Here is a 15,614-nt window from a genome sequence, read left to right as displayed (position 1 = left end):
CATATTATTTCAGAAAAGGAAAATAAAGTCTCTGAAGCTGAAACTATGAATTTTAATACCGTAAAAACTCGATAGTTCGCATATGTGCGTAATATGGAGTGCAAACATGAAGAGCCCCATCCACAAAAGTGTAAAAGGTTTTGAGCAAATCTTCGATACACATAGTTATATACTAGTACGAACAAGTAAACTTGTAAATGTGTGTCTCAACCCCATTAGCTCAGTTGGATAATTCAGATGTAGGGTGTGCAGAAGTTTTCATATTGTTGTTTCTATCTTACATTGAGGCCTACCATTTCCAATTGAGTTTGTTGATACGAGAAGCAAGAACGTGTACAACAATGTCCCATATGATAGGGTAGACCCGCATACTTTTTCTAAACGAACATATCTCGGGCGTTAAATTTGATTGGGGGATGAAGCCGTCGATCTGATCACACACCTACCTCTAAGACAGAGAACTCCGTAATTAGCAGATCACTTGGTTAGGGAAATCCATATTATCCCACTTTAAATGTTTAAAGAAACTATAATAGGCCTACAGCTTAGTTCATTTAAGTTCAATACAGACATTTTGTTTTAAACGACTTCAAATGATTTAATGATTCCAGTGTTCAAAAACTCGATAGTGTTCTATTTTTAATTAATTATAATTTGTTGTCTTTGACTCGAACATACCTAAGAATTGAAGGAAAAGGTGGAGCATAATTTATAATGATCTCAGTCAATTCTTTGTTTTAGGTCTGATAAATAAGACATGGCAAGCAATGAAGGCGATCCAAAAACCCTGGACCCATCTTCAGTCATCTTCGGAGACAAAATTGGAGAAGGAGGCTTTGCTGTAGTCTACAAGGTGCAGCTAACTACCAAAGATGGTGGTATAGTCGAGGCAGCAGCTAAGAATGTCGATATGCTTAATAACGAGGCAGAGATCGAGTATCTTGCCAAGCTTCAGCATCCCTATATCATCACCTTGCTGGGGTACTTCAGAGACGACTGGTCCCTAACAATCGTTACCGAATTTGCAGAAAAAGGAGATTTACAATCGTACCTGAAAAAAACGAAAGACGGATTGGGTACGGAATTGGAATCTAGGTGGATAAAAGAATCAGCAAAAGGATTACAGTATCTGCATCATAACAAAGTGGTGCATCGAGATATCAAGTCTGCTAATTATCTCATCATGGCAGACGATACCTTGAAATTGGGCGATTTCGGACTTGCCAAGGAGCTTGATCAAACCATGTCGACGGTAGGCGCGGGTACAACCAGATGGATTGCACCTGAGGTGTTCAGTAATTTGAAGCGCTCCAAAATGTCCGATGTTTACTCCTATGCTATCGTGATATGGGAAATTCTGTACAGAAAAATACCGTTTGCAGATTTGGAGAGCGAATTCTTCATCAAATGCGCAGTGTGTGATGGCGAGAGACCCGAGATTAGGGAAGACTGTCCAAGTCGATATCGCTGGTTGATGGAGAATGGTTGGCATTGGGACTATCAACAGAGACCTGACATGGATACAATTGCAGACGTTTTAGAAGCTGATGAAGGTGAGAATGTCGTTGTACTAGATTGGGCTACCCCCCCCCCCGGGCTACCCTCCTCCATAGAGGATATATCTTAGTTGATGACGAAAAACCCAGAAATCCGAGGCAAAATTTTGAGCATAAGCTGAAATTACTTGATGTTTTTTTTATAATTTCAGAATTGGTGGGCCAAAAAGTCAGGAATTCCAGACAAAAAGCTATAAAAAGATTGAATTCCAAAATCTTCTATGGGGATGGCATTTGTTCTGGAATATATCATTAATTTACTGTACAGTTTTAACTCTATGAAGCAGATCTTACCAAGATATATACAGCAGCTTCATTTCATTATTTTGAACGTAAATATTGGCTGCGTTTAGTGCCGATCGAGGTAGGCCTAATTAAGGCTTCGAGGCTATTCTAACTTACTCTGTATCTGCGTGGAGGGAGAGCATTTATAGTAATTATATGGTGACTTTGATAATCGGTAAAATGACATTGTAGTGTAAAGTACACATAGCATATACCATAATTGATATTTTAATGTTTACCTCGCACACAATACAAAGATAAAATCAATTCGTAACTCTAAGTTGCTTGCATTCAATTTAATTCAATACAATACACACACTGTTAATGCTATAGCCACGCATCACTGAGCTTGTTCAGGTAACGTATTGTTTTGTAAATATATTTTAATTTATTCAATGTCAGACACTTTTCTGCCATGATGCCCAGGGTACAGACAGTCACATGATGCCCAGGGTACAGACAGTCAAGCGTTACCCTGATCGGAACTGACTGCTGCGAGGTCTTAGTAACTGCACCTGCCTAACAATTCAATGCATGGTAACTTTGTAAGAGAGCAGATAATTTGCCTCCACCGGGCATTGAACCGGGGACTTAAAGCCCCTGAGTCCAAAACATTAACCGCAGGGCCACGCTGCTCTCAACCACTCTCTTCCTACCATTATAATATAATCGCCATTATATTATAATAGTGACGTATCGCGATTTTTTGGGCGATCTTTGTTATATAGGTTTTATATATCGTTCTCTTCAAGTCCCACGGCTAAAAATTATGTAATGAACTAGTAATTAAATAATTAAATTGGCGTATAGTAAAAAAGCATGGTACAAAAGGTAGACAATGTGCAGTATAGTAGATACGCCACATATGTGATACACTTTTACGAAAAAGGTTCATCACATAGTGGCGTATCGTGATCATATTTTTATGAACACACTACTATGATGTGATACACTTTTTACGAAAAAGGTGTATCACATAGTGGCGTATCGTGATTATATCGTTATAAACACGGCAGAGTGCCGAATACGCAAAATTGCTGTTCTGAGCAAACGGCGTTTGAAAATGTTGATACCATTCCATTGGTCCTTCTAAAAATTGAGAACATTCTATCATTTGAAATGTATTTTATAGAAGTGAATGTGCACGAATATTGCAATAATTTTATGTTCTGAAACAATCTATATCATCTCTCCAACGGATACAGCTATTCGGCTTTATGCTAAATCCAAAATGTCGCTACCGCTGCCCAAATAGTTGTATACGAGGTTGAATACGCATTCAACTACGTGAAAACCATTGCACGCATTCTTGATTTGGTGCGTTTGTGTAGTAATTACTGGTTGTTCTAAGGCTGTAGACTTTAAATTTTGATATGTATGATTTCTAAAAGCAGTCGCAGAATTTACATGCTAAGCAGACTGAAGCGTTTTGGAGTACCCGTGGAGGACCTTGTTTCTGTGTACGTGGGATATGTTCGTCCCACTGTTGAGTATGCTTCGCCTGTATGGCACGGCAGTATCACCATCCAGCAAACTCAACGGATTGAAAGAATCCAAAAAAGGGCCTGCCGCATCATTCTTGGTTCAACATATACCTCGTACACATATGCATTGTCCCTCACGGGTCTCCAATCGCTTGAAGAAAGGCGTCACCACCTTTGCTGTCAATTTGCAAAGAATTGTACCACCTCTGAGAAATATACTCACCTGTTCCCTTTCAACAAGAGTTCCCATGGTATGTGTCTTAGAAGATCCAGCACTTACCATGTCCCAAGGTACAGGACCAATAGATATGGTAACAGTCCCATTCCTTACCTCACAAGGCTTCTTAGCCATCAGTAATCAGTGTTTAAATCATCTGATCTTCTCTTGGTTTTTCTGATGTGTGTTGACTAAGTTGCTTTAATTTTTCTGTGAGGTGGGGGGGTTGTGCATTAGTGTTTTTCATTGGCGGTGTGTTTTAATCATGATTATGTAGCAGCATTTTTACCTAGTTTTATTACAATTTGGCTGGTCCAATCTATGTGCAATATCTTGTTTTTCATTGAATTGAATGTAACTTCATTGAATGAAGTTCTTAATGCCTGTGTTTATTTGTGTGTGAGGGCTGATAATCTGAATGTCAGAGTATATGAGCGTTGTAGAAATTCGATGGGTTGTGCGGAAGTGTGGGGTGTGGGGGTGTGTGTGTGTAGGGTGAGTCTATGTATGCACATGAGAGAGCTTATATTTGGAGTGTTTGCAGGGCCGTGTGGATATAATTGAGTTTTGTGAATTTTGATTTATAATTCAATGTAAATTTAATATGTGTTTGATGTATTCAAGTGCTTCAGTAAGTGCAATTAATTTCTTTTAATAATCCTATTGTGTTTTTCAATGTAATTTTTTATGTTTTTTATGTCATTATAATTGTAATATTTCATGTAATTTGGCCTCCGGGCCACGAATTGAAATAAATTTAATCTGAATCTGAATCTGAATCTGATCTGATATATAATTTTAAAGCAGAAATATTGGCCTATATTTTGCGTACAATTGCGCTGATGTTAATGCTTCTAATGCACCTCCCCCCTTCGGGACTCGTGCATTAGACGTATCAACATCAGCGCGCGTGCATTAGTTTGTCTAATTTATGTCCCAACAAGTAATACGCGTTCATTAACCTATAAATAGCGATATCATGTGGGGAATGTTTGTACTTATATTGGTATCACTGGATAGCAGATACCTAGCTATCCATTGGTATCAAATATAATAGTATAAGACATTTAATAATAGAAAATTCGGGGTTTCCATCTTTTAGAATACCCTACCATTTTTTACATTCACAGTGTATGTGTATGGGTCGTTCATAAACCCCCATTGAAAATCTACAGTGGTAGGGTATTCTAAAAGAAATCCGAATTCTGTAGACCAACCTGAGTTGTACAGCTAAGTATACGATTCGTCTTTTGGTCAAATTCGTATATCGCATTTAGGCGCGATTCGTCCATATCAAAATTCGGTATCTACATCAAGGAGTAAGATTTACCATTAATTTTGGTGGAAATAAATGATCACCTAAAACATAATCATAAGCATGCAATAACTCAATAAAAAAAGTACAAACAACAACTCTTTTCGAAATTGACTACGACTCACACATGTACATGACTGACTCTATTGGACTTATTAATATAGAAACAAGTGGTAGAATTTTCTTTTAAAAGAGATGCTGTAAGATGCAAGCTTGGTTGTCTTAATGCACTTCCCGGATGCACTTTGGTTTTACCGGTGTGTATTGGTAAATCAATTCTCAACTTTTAGCCTAGGCGCAACGCTGTTGTTAAATTTGTGATCTTCCTTTAGAAGATATTGAACAAGCGTCATGAAAATAACATCTCACGTTGAAAGGTAAAATATTTCTTATCAATTAATAGTAATTTATTCCAAATCAAATTAAACAAAGTGTTGGAACATGTCTATTTGACGTTTGCAGGCAAAAGTACATCGATGTCATGTATAGGTCGACAGTTCGCGTGTGTTTTAGTATCCAAATGGTTCACAATAATTGATGTATCAAAAACTTGTGACTCGATGTAATCTGACGAAACTTACTCGAATGCTATTCAGTACTGAACTCCACTGAGTTGCAACTGATTTTATACAGTGAATTTGTACAGTGGTTGACATGACTGGAGCTGGTTAAAATGTAAGCAACAGTTGGTTTATAAAGTGTAACCGCCAACATTGTTTGAAATATTATCTTAAGGGCTGGGGTATGAACGTTTGGACAGTATTTATTTTGGGACATCAGAGCACATCAGACATATCGAATTGCATTCTGAATACGAAGAATGTCATTCTGATATCAAATAATTTTGATTTTTTGAAATTCGCAATTTAATACACATTTTATGGCAAATCATTAAAAATTGATATTTTTGATATTTAACAGTACTTGAAGTAAACTTTATAAATCTGATGATTTATAGTTAAAGTGTATGTAGGTGGGATGAAAAGCCGACGATCAATTGAAAATTTTGACCTTTCGTATTGAAGATATGGATTTTTTTTTTTTTTTTTTTTTAAAAAATTAGGTCTTTTTGGGAAAAAAATCCATATCTTCAATATGAAAGGTCAAAATTTTCAATTGACTGTCGGCTTTTCCTCCTGCTACATACACTTTAAGAATATATCATTAGATTTATATAATTTACTTCGAGGACTGTTATATATCAAACATTTGAAAAATATCAAATTTTTATAATTTGTCATAAAATTTGTATTATATTGTGATTTTCAAAAATGAAAATTATTTGATATCAGAAAGACATGCTTCGTATTCAGAATGCAATTCGATAGGTCCGAGGTGCTCTCATGTCCCACAAAAATACTGTCGAAACGCAATAAACGCTCATTTTAGATCCCTTAACCAGCCACTGTGTTGTTCACCCTGTATCAATCAAGTCACATTTTAATAAATGTGTTAAATGTATCAAGCTTTGCCTTTTCAACCAATTTTCGTTTGATGTGACTAAACAAGATCAAATTTCACACCACAAGCATTCTGGGATTCTCTTTGGGTAAGAACTATATCCTTCTCTACACTCACAAAATATGTTCACTTATCTTCTCTCATTTAAAAGGATGACTCCGGCAATCACACCATTATCATGATTATGCCTTTTGTTATTAATTCAGCAGAGCTACGAATCGAGAATTTTGAGTAAATTGAGTTATTGTATGCTTATGATTATGTTTTAGGTGATCTTTTATTTCCACCAAAATTAATGACAAATCTTACTCCCTGACGTACATACCAAAATTTTGATTTGGGCGAACCGCGCCTGAATACGATGTACGAATTTGACCAAAAGACGAATCGTATACTTAGCTGTACAAATCAGGTTCATCTATTCTATAGGATTGTGTAGCTGGAAACCCCGAATTTTCTACTATGATGATATCGCAAGTCCGCTCTTGTGAAATCAAAATTATACGCTAAATATAGGCTAGTATTGTTATTTCTGCTTTAAAATCCTGAAGTTTTTACTAAATATTACAGGGATGACTATTTATAACTTGTATATCAAATTTAAAGTCTACAGCCTTAGAACAACCAGTAATTTCTACACAAAAGCACCAAATCAAGATGCGTCTTCAGTGCTATGGTTTGCACGTAGTTGAATGCGTATTCGACCTCGTATATACAACTATTTATCATGTTTATGCAGCGGTCATGGCGGTAGAGACATTTTGGATTTAGCGTAAAGCCGAATAGCTGTAAATACGTACCCGTTTGGAGAGATATCGATTGTTTCAGAATATAAAATTATTGCAAATAATTGAAAATTGCAAATTTGCAAAAAAAAAGTGCACATTCACTTCTAATATATATTTCAAATGAGTTGATTGATTGATTGATTGATTGATTGATTGATTGGTTGGTTGATTGATTGATTTTATTTGGTTTCCTATAAAACAACATTATAAAAATACAAAGTACATAAATATATATTATTACAAATTTAAAATACATTACATAATTATGACACTTGACAAAATAAGAAATACAAAGATACATAATGTGAAGATAAGAATACAACAGGAACCAGGATAACACATAAAGCAAGTGTTTCAAGCTTATTTCCAATGGGGTCCTTAAAAGAAAGATTTTGGCAAAAAAGGCAAAGCATAAACAACAAATGAAAAAAGAAACACACAGACCCCACTAGAAATTAGCCGTTACTGAGATGTTTTCTTATTGAACCCTTGAATTGATTAAGATTGGGGATGTTTTTGATATCATTTGGAAGCATGTTCCAATCCCGTAATTCATGCGAGTATTGGGGTTTGGGGCGCCAGCCCCGGGGTAAAAAGCAGGGGCGGCCAAAATGAAGGGGCGGCGGAAGAAGAAGGGGCGGTAAAAACAGGGGCGGCAAAAACGAAGGGGCGGCAAAAAGAAGTAAAATATATAAATAAAAAAGGGCGGAAAATTTGATAAAGCATAACATTTTTTGAAAAAATGGTACTATACATCAACATGTGCTCTTTTTTTTTTTTTTTTGCTCTTCACTTTTTCAAACGACCCGAGAAAAAAATTGGGTCAACCTTTTCGGGCTGTTGAGGAAGGAGCGGCAAAATTGAATTTTCTTCAGCCCCCCGGGGTTGGGGCGGCCACGGTACGCCACTGCCATATTGTGTAATAGAAAGTAGTGCCAACTGAACTTTTGATTTTAGGCACATGGAAATTAAATAGCCGCCTTCTAGTTGTGAATTTCAGAGGTTTTAGTAAAAAACTGGCACAGGTAGGGGCACTTGACCCAATAATGTTCTCAATTTTTAGAAGGACCAATGGAATTGTACCAAACGCCGTTTACTCAGAACAGCAATTTTGCGTATTCGGCACTCTGCCGTGTTCATAACGATATGATAGAAAATTAATTATCAAGCACGAATCACGTAGTTTTATTTGAAACAAACTCATATTTACCATAAAAACGAATTAATACAGCCGTCTTTCAACACGCGATATTCAAAATTCCCGGACGCCGAAATTGTCCAGTGCAATGACGTCCCAGTAATACACGTACAATGAAGGCTGACAACAATTAAGCACAACTTACCATGGCGTCATTGCACTAGACAGTTTTGGCGTGGGAGTTTTGAATATCGCGTGGTGTATGGCTAATATGAGTTTGTTTTAAATAAAACCATGTGATTCGTGCTTGATAATTATTTTTCTAACATATCGTTATGAATTCGGCAGAGTGACGAATCGAGCATTTTGAGTAAATTGAGTTATTGTATGCTTGAGATTGTGTTTCAGGCGATCTTTCATTTCCACCAAAAATTAATGATAAATCTTATTACTTCCCGACTTAGATATTGAAATTGTGATTAGGACGAATCGCGCCTAAGTGCGATTAATGAATTTGACCAAAAGACGAATCGTATACTTAGCTGTACAAATCAGGTTGATCTATTGTATAGTATAGCTGGAAACTCCGAATTTTCTATATTACATGTCATATACCGTTATATTAAATTTTGATACCAATGGGTAGCTATAGGTATCTTCTATCCAGTGATATCAAAATAAGTACAAACATTCCCCACACGATATCGCTATGACGTAATTATGTTAGAGCGCCGTTGCAAAATTGGGAAATCACATAAATTTATACACAAAATATAGGTCAATATTGTTATTTCTACTCAAAAAATGGTGATGACTAATTATAACTTATAAACCAAGTTTAGAATCTATAGCCTTAGGACAATCAGAAATCTTTATACAAAAGCCACAAATCAAGGACGCGTGCTATAGTTTACACGTAGCTGAATACGGATTCGTCCCGTTAGGCTAATGAAAGTCGATTCCTTGTTTTTTAAGTTGTTTCCCGTTACCCTACTCCACTCAAAACCAATTGCTGGCCAAATATTTCATTATTTTGAATAAAACATTGATTTCTAACAAACTTTAACTAGTACCAATAAAAAAAAATGTGGTTTTAAATATATCATAAATCACTTTCTGTTGATTTTCAGGGATTTCTTTGCAGTAGGAGCATGGCGTATGGTTAATACTGAATTAATAATGAATACCTACTCACTTCTCTGTCCCGCACTTTTTGAATCTGCTCTGATCTCATCCCGTAAAAAATATTGTGAAACTTTTGATAATAGTTGTACAATGACCTTCATGTGGTTGTAAACTACATCTGTAAACTACAAACTGTGTCATGTAAACATGGGTAGTTATTGGTTAACACCTGTAACAGATGCAATAATGAAATGGTATAAAATATTGAATAATGAAAAATGAAATGGTCACCTACACAGTGATGAAAAATTGTGTGACGGAAAACAAGGAATTGACTTTCATTGGCCTTATGTAACTCTTTGCGCAGCGGTTGACACTTTTTGGATTTAGCATAAAGCCGAATAGCTGTAAATACCTGTTTTGAGGGATATATCGATTGTTTCAGAACATGCAAGTATTGCAAATGATTGGTGCACATTCACTTCTATAATATACATTTCAAATGAGTGTTAACGAATGTTCTCAATTTTTAGAATGACCAATGGAATGGTACCAAAATTTTCAAACGCCGTTTACTCAGAACAGCAATTTTGCGTATTCGGTACTCTGCCGTATTCATAACGAATTATAAGGCATAATGTTGTGATTGCCGGAGACATCCTTTAATTATTTCTTGAAGAATTGCTTGCTTCACAGTCTCTAATTGTGACGAAGTACACACATAGCCAAGTCATGGGCAGGATTTGGTCGACTGGGTCTCCGCTTCACCAAATGGGGGTTGTGAATGCCCAATTGGGTGGATTAAAGCCGCTGAAAATTCGATGTTAGATTCTTTTGTGTTGTAAACTGTCATCATACTTTTGCCTACGTGTAACACGGGTGATAGAATGCAGTTTAAAATACCCTCCAAGGCCGCATCATTCCACATTTTAGGTGAGATGGAGCCGACGGGGACCCAGCTATGGCTGCCATTGAGGTGTAGGAATGGGTGAAATTGGTTTCGTCCCCGGGGATTCGTCTATATCTGAACTGTTCGCAAAGAGAAGGGAACCATCTCCGGTTCTGATACCTGCAGCTACGTCTCGGGGGTTCTTCTTGGTTGAATGTGTTCGGAGATGTGCCATGGTTATGGGGTACCTTTTCAGCAATTGCCGTATATCGATGAGTGGGTTTCAGTGGAGACCAATGCGCATTCATATACGACATTTGATTAGATCCGGGTTTGGATCATATCGGCAACAATGTCATATTGTTTGATACTTGCATGTTAGCAAGCTCTATTAATCCAGCGATTAGGCTTGACCAGTTTTCTTACACCATGTCTTGTATCATACTAATTATGTATGTATTTCTTTAAATTTACAATTACATATTTCACAGTGAAAGAAATTGAAGAGATTTTGAAAGACAAGGATGTGAAAGACTCGAAGCCTCGACAAAACAAGTTGGTAAGAGAATAAAATAACGAAAGCGAGGTTACTATTATTATTATTATTATTATTATTATTATTATTATTATTATTATTATTATTATTATTATTATTATTATTAGTGTTATTATTATTATTATTATTATTATTATTATTATTATTATTATTATTATTATTATTATTATTATTATTATTATACGTTAGTTCAAAACAACGGAGGTAAAAACTGAGTTGACATACTATTCGTGTGATTCAATACAGGAACAGGACGTTTTGCATCCAGAATATCTAACTGAACTTGACGACACCCAAGCCGCGATTGAAACAAGGGTATGATACATTTCATGCATTTGTTGTCATGTATAGCTTTCATGGTCTAATCGTACACGAAACGCTTTAAATTACTCTCATTTAGCTTCATCATGCAGTGGAAATGAAATCTAAAGACTTCACAAAAAGTAACCCAGTCGTTACGAACACGTCTTAGCTTCGGAACTATTTCATATTCACAATGTTTTAACCTATAATCGTATTCACAATATTTTAACATAGATAGACAAGTGGCAGAGTGGTTTACGATGTATGTAGGCATAGGCACATTTTGACACCACATTCGCCAAATTTCATTCAATATTTACAACACAGCAGCATTTGAAGGAAAAAACGAATTTAAAAGTTGTACTTACAGCGATCAATGGTTATTAAATGTAAGCATGGTAAGTATTGAGGCATGTATATTTTTTTCTTTAAAAATACTGTTGTGTTGTTAATATTGAACAAAATTGAACGAATGCGCATACATAAACTACCTGTCTCTCTTTGTTAGCTACCCAAGTTTAAAAGCCGTTGGAAGGTCATTTCAGAGGGGTCTTGGTTCTTAGATATTGGGTCTTAGGTTTTATTTATATAGACACCCCACACGCATGCATATTGATCAATGACGATTGTAACCATTACTCTATCTTGTCTGCAGACAGAACGTTACAGTAAAGAAATGGACGAATTGGAAGAGTCAAAACAGCGCATGAGGAGATTGGTAAGGACACATTTTGTTGAATGATAATTTAAAAAAGATATACCCTTATATTACCTGAAAATCAGCAGCACATCTTGATTTGTATCATTGACTTAATTCCTATCGGAAGGAGTACAATATAAGCCAAGTGTCACGGGGGTTACACTATTACGCGATTTTTGCAGGATTTGGCACCATTTTCTGTGGATTACCATATTATTTTAGCAAAGGTCATTATTATTGTTGTTGTTGTTCCTCAGAATGTGGCGCAGGGTTTGTAGGAATATGACGTTTTTAAACATTTTTCTCATAATTTTGAAACGTTTTAATGGCATTCAATGTCGGATATTAAACATTATTATTTATATCAGGCTTTTGAGCGATCAATAAAACTGTATATTGTACAATATTTTCAAAATACCCGGATGCAATACAATATTTCTTGAATATTGTACGCGTAACGCGTACGCGTCGCGCGTTACCATGGTGACGGCAGCAATACGGGTCATGATACAACAGCACAACAATACACAACAGACATCGTAACGGCTCACAGGAAATTTCGTACTGTATAAACAAGTAAAATCACAAACTTAATTCGCGGCAATTCTGGATGATGATAACCTTAGGAAATATAATCCACATCTACAAATAAACCTATATATAATTATTCCAAAATTGTCTTTGGAGAGTAAAGAGCAGAAAACAAGAAGGTCAAAAGGTAAGCTTACATTACAATACACATTGATTAAACCCGGTGGCTAGGTAAGCTTAAATTCTCATTTTACCGCATAGCAAAAGCCTGATATAAATAATAATAATAATATTGAATGGCTTATTTTCGTGTGATACAAGAATATATTGCACTCGATAGAAAAATATTTTTCCATCTCGTGCAATATATTCTTGTATCACACTCAAAGCCATTCAATATTATATAATTCTCTATCAAAAAGAATATCATCAAAATGCTATTGAAAAAAAATTGTCAACACTCATATATACATGTAGATACCATTATGCTTAAATATTTTGCGGCAACTTTTAAAAATGATTTTTACGTTTTATAAAATTTACATAAACCGACTTTTAAAAGTTCTCTGGCAATCATTGTACAAAACGTTCTGCGTGGTTGATATATTTGTTTGTTTGCTTACTTATTTCATTCGTCTCATATATAAATGTATCTGAAATTAATTTTTATAATTCTTTTAATTTCAACATAGGCTCGTGAAAAAAAGGCCAAGAAAGCTGAAAAGGCGGCAGGAAAGTGATGTGCCAAGCTACATCTGACGAATAACTACCTGTTACATCTTGATGTGGTGTCCATCCACTTTAAAGGGTAACAATCTGTTCTGCCGTAAAGGCGTAGCCAGGATATTTGTAGGGAAGATAGAATAGAACAATTAACTCACAATTAGCCTAACAGTGGTATGCAAAGTGTATGGGTGTGAGTGACAAATACTCACCTATATTCAGGCAGGATGGGAGGCAACAAGAAAAACAAGGAAAAGCACATGTAGATAGCAAAACAGCTGCTAACCTAAAGCATTGTGCACAAAATATTATAGACTTTGGAATGGGAAAACTTTATACATAAATAAGTTTCTTAGAGAACAAAGGCCTGCTCCTTTCCTCGAGTAGTAGAGCACTGTTTGAAAGGACCGAAAACTACTACTAACAATTTTACATTTGAAAAAAAATCTCCCTCCCTCATCAATTTATGAAAATTCTCTGGACGAGAACCACAACATTAATTATATATGGCCTATCTATGGGGAAGCCTTTGTGGTTTTTAAAACCATCTGAAAAAAGATTGGAACAACCTTTTCGGGCTCTTGAAGGGGCGGTAAAATTCACCTTTTCTCCAGCCCCCAGGGTAGGAGCGGCTTGGGTACGCCACTGCAGACAGTCGTGCAGCCCAACAAACTTGCCATTTGAATACAAGGCTAGAGAGTACAAACCGGTCTCTACCAGAGTGGAACCAACCAGGGGCGTTGCCAGCTTTCTTGGTGTGGGGAGGGGCAAACATTTCGGTGGCAAAGAAGAAAAATATTACCCGGTTGCATTATTTTGACTCGGTATTATCGGTGTGATATACGAGCGTACATATACCAGGTGTTTTAGAGAGAATGTAAGTGTTTTTAAACACTTACACTTACACTTACACTTAAAAACACTTAAAAGTCTTCGAGCTTCCAAAAGGGCTTTATTGGGACAATGCCCACGAACTTGCGCTATTTTGTTCCGTGATCGGGGCAAATCTTACCACCTTTCTTTTCCTTTGTCCTCCCGATTTTATCTTTCGGGTTTTGTCAGGGGGTGGGGACACTTTTCTCTTTCATTTTTGACAAGGGGACACTAATTGTGTCTTCAATATACCCAACAAACGCAAAAATGTTTCATAAAATGTTATAAATGTGTTACTATAAACGCATTTTGGTTTTGATCAAAACATTTTGATAACATTTAAATATTGGGTTATATAAAGATCATAAATACGTTTTATATGGTGAATGTGGTCAAAATATTATTGTAAAATATTTTTTCGCAAATATTTTTGGAAAATATATAGCATTTATGTTTTCAAAAATGTTTTCTTAATGATATTAAAATGTTTTATACCCTTTAGGCATCACATCTTACTTGGTTCTATTCATTCATTCATTCATTCATTTTATTTTTTCATCATCATCAATACATACATAATCAGCATAACAGATATAAACAATGTTGAAAATAATGATGTGATGAGGTAGATGCATTACAAAGCCAAAGGCCTGAAAGACAATGCATCACCTTTACATTAAATAATATATAAGTTTAGATATTTACACAAGAAAGAAAAAAATCAGTATAAAAACAGAAAAAAAAGAGACAACACGGAACCCATCTTGAATATCACTTATATACATTAACCAGGCAAATTAATGCTTTTTTTAAAGAGTGTTTATATGTAACAACTTCAGTAACTTGTATAATAGAGTAAAAACAGAATCATTACATGAATGCGATAATCAAGAGTTAGTGATCACCTTTAATGATTCTTATAATACCAGTTTTGAATTTGGAGATGCAATTTGCTTCTTTGACTTCCTTTGGTAAGCTATTCCACAGCCTAGGGCCAAGTGACAAAACATTATTAAGTCGATGGACCTCGGCCCGATAATCATTTTTACCTCTTGTATCATAATTGTGGATAGACTTCATATTGATGAAAGTATTATCAAAAGATCTTGGTAATAGACACCTGTGGTATTTGTACATAAATAGACACAATTCCTTATTATAAAGTTCATACACATCAAGAATATTAAATTTTTCAAACAATGGCTTTGTATGACACAAATAGGAGCTGTTAGAGATGACCCTTACAGCTCTTTTTTGAAGCTTTACAATTCTATCCAAAATATTTTTATTGGCATTGCCCCACAATATTATACCGTAAGTTAAGAATGGTAAGATAAGGGTACAGAACAACTGGTACATGTTGGGTTTTGGTAAGAAATGTTTGAGTTTGTTTAGTACACCAATATTCTTACAGCATGTTTTACATATACTATTTATATGCGACCTCCATGTGAGGTTATGATCTAGAGTAATACCAAGAAATTTTGCATTATATTCACGTGTCAACTTAGGGAACAAAAGATCGATGACGTCCTATAAACGAAACTAGTTTCGTTTAGGGGGGAGGGGGTAAAAATACTCGATTACGTTTGTACAAAAACATCGGTCTGAAGAATGTGTCATTGTTATTATTATGTCAAAATTTTCAACATTTCATTATTACGTTTCTG

The 15,614-nt window shown here is 35.6% G+C and overlaps 1 protein-coding gene across 1 annotated transcript; it reads left to right on the top strand.

The window, feature by feature from the left end:
* The first annotated feature begins 743 nt into the window (after positions 1-743).
* Positions 744-13,958, top strand: LOC140138147 (mitogen-activated protein kinase kinase kinase 7-like). The gene is made up of 5 exons (XM_072160079.1): positions 744-1,553; positions 10,750-10,817; positions 11,061-11,129; positions 11,773-11,835; positions 13,041-13,958. The coding sequence occupies exons 1-5, from the start codon at positions 758-760 to the stop codon at positions 13,086-13,088; spliced, it is 1,044 nt and encodes a 347-aa protein (XP_072016180.1). The 5' UTR covers positions 744-757; the 3' UTR covers positions 13,089-13,958.
* The last annotated feature ends 1,656 nt before the right edge of the window (positions 13,959-15,614 follow it).

This window comes from Amphiura filiformis, chromosome 17 (assembly GCF_039555335.1).
Source record: "Amphiura filiformis chromosome 17, Afil_fr2py, whole genome shotgun sequence".
Classification (NCBI taxonomy): Eukaryota; Metazoa; Echinodermata; class Ophiuroidea; order Amphilepidida; family Amphiuridae; genus Amphiura; species Amphiura filiformis.
The sequence above is the reverse complement of the archived record's forward strand: the minus strand, read 5'-3'. Positions and strand labels throughout refer to the sequence as shown.